General features: G+C 45.3%; 1 protein-coding gene across 1 annotated transcript in view; it reads left to right on the top strand.

Annotated features, from left to right (window-relative positions):
* Positions 1–8,560, top strand: part of Nav2 (neuron navigator 2) — a 387,125-nt gene extending 378,565 nt beyond the window's left edge. The window contains exons 39-41 of the mRNA XM_013019543.1: positions 224–342; positions 2,300–2,503; positions 5,129–8,560. Of these exons, the coding sequence (XP_012874997.1) occupies positions 224–342; positions 2,300–2,503; positions 5,129–5,254 (449 nt within the window). The 3' untranslated portion in view covers positions 5,255–8,560. The remainder of the gene's footprint in view (positions 1–223; positions 343–2,299; positions 2,504–5,128) is intronic.
* The last annotated feature ends 287 nt before the right edge of the window (positions 8,561–8,847 follow it).

Here is an 8,847-nt window from a genome sequence, read left to right on the forward strand (position 1 = left end):
AATATCCTTTCTTTTGGGTACATTTGTTGAGAGGCAAGATGAGGGAATCAGAAGGTCCCACTCCATGCCCAACAGCTGGCAGCTGGTATTTCTGCCATCAGCCCTGCCGTTGCTCAGAAAATCCAGGGTCCCTGTGGTGAGTGGTATTCAGACCAGGGTTTCTTCTGGCCTTTCTATTCTCTACTCACTTTCAGTTCTGACACATTTTCACTATGGTCCCCAGGCCCCCGGCTCTTCCTCTCGTGCCCCATTGATGTGGATGGCTCTAGAGTGTGGTTCACTGATTTGTGGAACTACTCCATCATCCCCTATCTTCTGGAAGCTGTCAGAGAAGGACTCCAGGTGAGATGCACACACCTGTTGGTTTTCTCAGAGTTGCAGAGGACTTTTCTAGTGACTAGAGAAGGTATTGTTTTCTCTCTTATTCCAGAACCTGACTGACATGGGAGTGTGGGGGGAGGTTGCCATCACCTGTGTGGCTGTGTGGTCACCAGTCTAGTACAGTATAGTGTAGGAAGAGTTGGTTGCCAATGCTGCCCGGCTTAAACCCATATTATCTGTGATCCCAGTCAAATTGTTACATGGATAGCCCATCTCCATGCCTGGAGGAAATGTGGCATCGCCCCCTAGTGGATACTAGATAGTTTTGCAAGTTCAGGTTTCTTGCCTAGTACAAGCGTGTGTGTGTGCGTGTGTGTTGCGTGTGTGTGTGTGTGTGCGTGCGTGTGTGTGTGGTGTGGTGTGTGTGTGTGGTGTGTCTGTCTGTCTGTCTGTGTACTCTGATACTTGTGTGCGTCTGACCCCCATAGGGTCAGAAGGCTCACAGTGGCCTTATTTTTAGTTTCCAAAGCCTTGGCTCCTTGTCTTCCTCTTCCCATTCTTCCCAACCCAGTGGGGATACCAGGCTCCTCTCCTGCCTTGGGGAAAGTGAGTGTTCCATCTGTCTGTCTAGCCAGTTGTCTCTGCTGCTGCTGCCCTGAGGGCTCTGCAGTAGAGCCAAGGAACTTCATGGTATTTTCTTTGCTTGCCACAGTACTTATTCAGCCATTCATCACCTGGACTCAGACATGTCCAGTGGCATATACACCTCCTTCTCATGCTCTTTTTTCCTGAGCAGACTATGAGTTTTGCTTAGGTTGCCAAGCTGAGTTCCCAAACCTGAGACTCACCATTGCCCCAGGTTAAGGAAGACACAGTAGCAGACACAGCACACCAGACAGTGATGAGGTCATAGGAGGCTCTTGAGAGGAGGAGGCAGCCATTAGGACAGAGAGCTAGGCAGGCTGAATGGCATTTAATACAAAAATCAGACACAAAGGTCTGGGTGGGGAAATTGGACCATCTGGAAGGAATGGTGAGCCTAGCGCAGACTGCGCTGATCTCCCGCTTGAGGTCTGGTTGAGTCCCCTGTCTCTGGCTGATACACAGCAGGGCCAGAGAAGGAAGCTAATCCTGGGTTCAAATCCAGAGCTACTGGCTTTGCTCCTTAGATATCTCCAGCTCTTTCCAACTGAGGCAGCCTCAGACTCAGAAACATCTCATTTCATTGATTCACAGCCCAGCTCTGTCATAAGTACTTCTGTCTCTTCTCTCTCTCTTCACATATATTGGTTTTATAAAATTAAGTGATCATTTACTGTTTTAAGACCAAATTAGTTATTATGGCTAATTTTGAAAAATAGATGATAGAGAGAAGCATTTGCAATTCCACTGCCCACATACAACCTTCTCTACCAGAAATTAGCTCTTTTGAAGGGACCCACATTGCTATAGAGAGGCTCTGAGAGTCAGACCCACTTTAAGAAATGTGGCTTCATTGATTTTGAGTTCATTGGTGACCCCTGCTGGCCATATTGATGCCAAGCACCCAATTTAGGTAGCTCAATCCGGGTGGATGCACACAGTGGAGTTCTAGGGCTGGCTTGTGCAAACTGATCATGAGCACCTCTTTCCAATTCTGTGTTTAGTGATTTCATGTTGGTAGCTTGAAACCAGCCATGGTGAGAGTATACACCATGGAAATTGGCAAATGCTTTAAATGGGATTGTTCCTTTTGTCCTTGGAGCAAATTTTCAACTTGGACTAGCTGAGAGCAAGCTCAGCTCAGCTGGTCTCCCCAGAACCCCTGTCCTCGACCGCTCGGTCCTGGGTCCTAGTTCTTGCTGTGTGAGTTAATCTGCATCTTGAGTGACTTGCTTAGGGTAAGATTCTCAGCAAGGTATAATGCTGACATTGGGAGAATTTTCCAGAAAGCTGTCAAACGAGGCCTGCTTCTAGACTGTTTCTTGTCTATTTTCAGCTCTACGGAAGGCGTGCCCCCTGGGAGGATCCTGCCAAGTGGGTGATGGACACCTACCCATGGGCAGCCAGCCCACAGCAGCATGAGTGGCCTCCCCTGTTGCAGCTACGGCCTGAGGATGTCGGCTTTGATGGCTACTCTGTGCCTCGGGAGGGGTCCACAAGCAAGCAGGTGCCCCCTAGCGATGCTGAAGGAGACCCGCTGGTGAGTTCTCAGCTCAGCACTCATTGAGCACTTCCCATACGTTCAGCAGAACGTGACTCAGGGCACTTTGAAAATATGAAAGTAAGTACACTTGGCCTTGCTTTGGAAGGCAGGCCCCACCCCAAACCTAGGGACATTTTTGTCAAATGTTTTCTTCCATGGATTTACTTTTGCACTAAAGCATTTAACCTTGAATTGTTTTCTTATAAAATGTTAAAGAGTGTGATTTCTTTTTTTCACTTTAAATGTGCCTGTACCTATCATCTCTACTGTAACTGCATTATTTGCTCTCTAATGTGGGATGTCACCATTATCATGGGCTGTGTGGTTTTTCTTATGTCTCGTATTGAAAGCTGAACAGAGGAACAACCAGAAGCTCAAGACAACAAGGAGGAGCAAGACAGAGAGAGGTCAAGAGCAGGAGTGCCCGTGGAGGGTCAGGAGCCTGAATCTACATCCCCTGAAATGGGCTTGAGCTTTATAACCTCCCTACCACTGCTAAAGCAAAGGTGGCCCTTTGAAAAATGCCCAGACAGGGATGATAACATCTCAAAACAATTCTCTAATTCTCTACCAATAAAAGACTCATACATACTCATTCTGCCAAGTTAGAACAAACCAACCAAAACCCTTATAAAATAAGGAGGAAGTGAATCTACCCAAACCTCCCACAGTTGAATGACCATCATTATGCCTGCAATTTAGCCTCAAGCTTCCTTGGCAGCTAAAGCAAAAGGGAAAACACAGCAAAGAATATTATTTATACCCCTAATGAAAGAAGATATTCATAAGAACTGCAGCAGGATTAAAAGACAACTAACTTGCTGTTCTATCCCTAATGGCCAGGTGATTTGCAAGATAAAAATAATAACAGGTGATACTTGATACAGGCTGTCTGCCAGGCTGCTGAGTGGTACAGTTGAGCTATGGTCCTGTTGAGGATGTAAACTAGGACTTAGTGATGGTGTGGTACTATGTACAACCAGTTTACAGTGTTTACAAGAGTAGCTTTCTAGAAGGAAAGTCAGACTTTAACAGCCATTTCTAATGGAACCACCACTAAAGGCTTAGGTCATGGGGGTGTTTTGGGTGTGGGTAAGCACATGAAGTCTTAATTTACATAAAAGTAGCACCTAGGATGTCTAGAGAAAAGAATGGCCAGCGCTTTTCTATCCTGTTTTTCCTTACTCAGGAATATCTGTATCACTGTTTGAACTGAGAAGGGACTTATGCAAGACCTAGAATTCTCTGGATGGTCACCCACAATTCCTGTTCCAACCCCCAGCTCCTGGAAGTGAGCTGTGTCAGTTTAACCACCCCTAGTTACCAAGTAACATATTTGGTATCTCTCCAAATCTCGTTGCCTCTTCCCAGGGCTGTGGGTTTCTATCATAATAGTTCTCCTTTACCAATCTTTTTAGTAGCTCTTTACTAATCTGCTCCGTCACAAGACTGGGACCTCTATGAGAATGGGACTGACTTGGTTATGTTCCAGAACCATGTGCTGTACCACCAGGAATGCTTGATAGGTGAAAAACGGATCCGGGCTGCCAAGGATTGTCCATTGTACTTCACTCCCATCCCTTGTGATAGCTGTGTACATGGACAGCTTCTGGCCTGGCTCCCCAGAGAGACCAAATAGTATCCTGAGAGGTAGCTGACTTCATACACAACTGTACCAATCTCAGTCTCTTAGCCCAGAGAGTCTCCTAAGCCTAGAAAGACTGTCTTCCTAACAGAAAAGAGTCATACCTGCTATAAGAAATACAACACACACACACACACACCACTTAGAAGCAAAAGAAGTGTTTCATTTTTTTCCTCTATATTGTCCAACAAATGACCGATCTCAGAGAATGCAGACCAAGTTAGGTAAAGATGGCATCCAATCACATTTGTGACGCATTGCTCTTACCAGGCAGCCTCATTCCTAAGGCTTTAATACATATTGTGTCATTTCATTCCTTCAGCTGTGCACATGCTAGGTGCTGTGGTCTTCCCATTCTTCACAGGTGGGAACGGTGGCTCAAATACTTCAGAGAACTGAGTTGTCATCCCGGCCTTTATTAAACTCTGAGGCTCCAGTGAAGGCTTTGGAAATAGCTGGAGCACATTTGGCTCCAGACTAATTCTGGCCAGAGCCAGGAGTCCAGATGGACTTCCTGCCTGTCCCGGGGGTGGGACACGGATGCACTTTCTGTATCTTCAGTGACATTGGTGCAAGGACATTCCAACGACCTCTGTGTGCAGGTCAAGGGCTACAGCTGGATAAAGGCAAACCCATCTCTAAAAAAAGAATAAAATGTAATCCTTGTACAGGACTTCCTGTTTTGTCTTTGGTGTTCTACCTATAGTAACTCAATCCATGCTATGAAGTTATATGACAGGTATTAGCTAGTGCTTAATGTCTGACCGGTGAACACACAGAAGGTTAAGTAGCTTACCCAAAGGTGTGCAGCTAATATGTGGAGAAACCAGGATTTGAACCCTAGGAGTCTGATCAAACTTCATGTTCTTGTCTCTTATGGGCTGCCATCTCAAAGCAGTCCTGAAGGAACTGGCATGGGCCTCCCAGAGGCCAGGAGGGCAGCAGAGCCATTCACACCTCCTCTGCTCTTTCCTCAGATGAACATGCTGATGAGGCTGCAGGAGGCAGCCAACTACTCCAGCCCCCAGAGCTATGACAGCGACTCCAACAGCAACAGTCATCACGACGACATCCTGGATTCATCCTTGGAGTCCACGCTGTGACAAAGGCCCAGCTAACAGAGCCTGCCCACCTCTTCTCCTCACCCCATTCCACATGCATCCTCTACATCATCCTGAAGATGACTTCCTGAGCCAGCCCCCAGCCCGCAACCTCCGAGTTGCAGCAGTTTCAAGACCCCTCATCCCTTAGTATCCCAGGCCAGCCACCCCGGGGACCATTTCCTCCCACAGCGAGAACTGCACTAGCTCCCATTTTACTTTCGTTCTTGTTTGCCTTGTTGCTATGACCTCCCTAAGACACTGAAAATACTTCTCGGGAAAGGAACATCACTGATGAAATGAAAAAAGAAATGGAATGAAGGGTTTTGGTTTTGGTTTTGGTTTTTTTTTTTTTTTTTTTAAGAATCCACTCGGGGCACTGAAACCAAACAGCATCCTACCAAGAGCTTTCAGAAGACTGAAACAAAGTTGGAAATGAAGACAGCACAGCTTCCCCTCAGCTCAGACCCTCTAGCCTGGATCTCAAGACCAGCACCTCACAGTCACACCTTTATGCACAGAAGAACTGGTGCTAACGAGGGCATTGGCCTTGGACACTCTCAACACAATGCAGAGCTGTGCCCTAGAGAAACCTTAAGAGAAAATACATCGTGCTTTTCTGTTTTTATAAATGGTGCTCTCCTTCCCTGAGAGGCATTTTACCTGTTCCAATTCAGTCCCCACTCTCGGGCCCCATCAGCCCGGGATGGTCAGTGAGAATGCGTGAACAAGTGAGAATGTGAGTGAGTGAGCTGCTTCTGTTTCCTTGATTATGTCTAAATGAATCAAATTTTGTTTCTTCAAACACTGTGTGTAGTGAAAACAGTTCTTCTGGCGAGAACTGCTTACCCCTTTAAAATAGAGTTGAGTTCCCTCCTTTCTGACTCATTGCTTTTGAAGACCTTCCCACCCCTCCATCCCCTAATCCCCACCTTGATCAGAATCAATCCTTTGGTGAAAGTAAGAGCCCTAGGAGTTGAGTTTTGGTTTGGTCCTGGTAAGTTTTGGTTTTTAGTTGTCCATCTTCTCAGTCCTACACCCTCCCCTCCTCTTGCTGGGGCCAGGGATATTTGTGTCCTTTCAAATGGATGAGGACTGGTCCTCATGTGGGTGAGCCACAGACCTTGCCTTTCCTTCTCGTCTTTTGAGGGCTGAGAATGCACTTGGCCTCAAGCTCCTCAGCCCCAGTTTTAGGCGGGGTGGTGAGGTCACCTTGCAAAAGACTTGCACTTTCTTCAGAACCAACATGGCGCAGCTCAGTAAGGGAGGGTGGCCATTCCCTCCCGGAAGTCCAGCCCTGCCCTCCGTCCTGACGAGCCTTGCCTGACCTCTTCGGTGCTGACCTTCCCAAAGCGATGCCTTACTGGTTTTGTACTCACCGTGTTCATTCACATGAGTGTTGTGCCTGCCTGGGGTTGGTGTGTGTGTGTGTGTGTGTGTGTGTGTGTAGGGGTGTGTGTGTATTATGTTTTCCCCATCAAAGCAAACAGGGCTAAAAAGTCATCTGTTCATAAGAACTCAAGTTGTTGCTGTGATTTCTCATCCAAAAGATTCATCTGTGCGGATGCGTGACCATGGGAAAAAGAAAAAGGAAAAAAAAAAAAGACTTTTTTTTTTTTTTTTAAAGTTTTTGTCATTTCTCCAGCTAACTACCTGACTGGACAGTAGTGTGTCTCATGCAGGAAAAGGCAAAAGTTCCTACAAATCCACATGACCCATTGCCCTAACAGAAACCCAATCTGCTGTGTCTTCAACATTCTGGTGTTTGCTTTACTGAGTGTATACACCTTTCAGTTGTTTATTTCTGTTTTCTAAAGAGAATCTTTATCAGGCCCTAGTGAGGGAGTCTGTTAATGATCAGGGTTTTTTATTCTATCCGTTGAATTTTCCATTTCAGAAGATTTGTCTCCGCATTTTTATTTCTTAGCATAAGAGCTTGACCTGAAACTGCCCACCCCACTTGGAATGGCACCAGATCCTCCCTCTGAAAGGAACCCAGGATGTGTCTCCTTAACTGGTGAATAGAAAACCTTTCAATACGGCCCCAGCTCAAATTGTGAACCCACTCTCCAGCTCAGCTTTCATGACTCACCTGGGTGTGAGTGTGTCTTGTTCTGTTTTGGTTTTTAATACAATTCTTAAGGCATATAGTTAGCCTATGATTGGAGGGACCACACCCAAAGCCTTCAGGTAACCCTACAGCGTGGCTCTTCTCAGTCTGTCTCCCAGCCATGATCTTACCCCCTCATACTGTGAATTTGGGAGGAGGTAAAATTGACTTCCTTGTGGGCAGTTTTTTCCCAGTCCCCTTTGACTGCCAATAGTGGTTGATTTTTTTTTTTTAATGATATCCTTCCCTCTCCCAATTCCCAGACTTCCTCCCCCTGGGTCCTGGTGCTTCCTGATAGGTGAACAGTGACTCAAGTGGCACAGGCTTGTGCCAATCACAGCTCTGCTTCCTCCCTAAGGTTTTAGGGAGCAGGGTTGCCTAATATGCCTATTTTTTATTTGACCCTATTTTTTTTTCTTTAGTGTCACTCATCTTTGACAAAGTGACTCTGTACTCATTTAGAGTTCTGTTTGAAATGCTTCCATTTGCCTTTTTCTACAGTTAGGCTAATGTTGAAATGTATGAAATTCTATGCAACGTTTATGTGGCGTTACTGATGGAAGCCAAAAGTTGTTGTTGTTGTTGTTGTTGTTCTCTCTCTCCTTTCCCCAAACTGCCAACAATTATACAGGCCATAAATGAGATGGGGAAAGATCTTTTTAATTTTAGGGTTGGGGGGGTGGGGTAGGGGTAGAATAAGGAGGAAGACTTGCCCAGACCTTCGTTGTGTCTTGAAGACATTTTTTTATTTCTTCAAAATTCTGTGTATTCAAATTTGATGGAGGCGAATCTACTTCAAAAGGAAAAATAATCCAACTTCATTGATATTGAATGGAAGGTTTGCTGTTTTGACCTAGTTGTTTCCAGTGGAGCAGTTTATGAAATATGTTCTATAAGATGTACATTTTTCATTGTAACATAGAAATTGTAAATAATTGATTAAAGTGCTGCATTTTGATGAATTTTTTCTAGCCATTTTTAAAGAGAAAACTAGGAATTGAGTATTTTGTGTACGGTATGTCTCCATCTTCCCTTCTTCCCACCTTCCCTTCCTTCCTATTTAATTTTCATTGGTCATGAGGTTTTGGATTTGCCAATGGTCTGCTGGAGATCATGCCCCACTTCATAGAGAATAAAGCTGATGATTGTACCAGTCTTAAATTATTCATGATTCAATAAAATTGATGCTTATTTATTCAGATGAGTGGTTTGGCTTGTCTGTGCTAGAACAAGAGCTCTTTGGAGTTTAACATCCTGCCAAGAGGAAGTTGTTCTTGTCTGGAGGCAGCAAACATTTGCAAAACAATCTTTGCCAGAATGTTGTCAACATTTCCCTTCCAGGCAGTGTCTCCTAGAAGTTGTTCTTTACTCAGCTTGTTAGGAATACAGAAGTTAAGGTACTGTCACGCTTTATGAACCGTGCACGTCTCACGAAAGGGAGCTGTTGCTTCTACGTTTGGGATGGCCATTGAGATTCACATTTTAT

The sequence above is a fragment of the Dipodomys ordii genome, unplaced genomic scaffold, assembly GCF_000151885.1.
Source record: "Dipodomys ordii isolate 6190 unplaced genomic scaffold, Dord_2.0 Scaffold46, whole genome shotgun sequence".
NCBI classification, from domain to species: Eukaryota; Metazoa; Chordata; class Mammalia; order Rodentia; family Heteromyidae; genus Dipodomys; species Dipodomys ordii.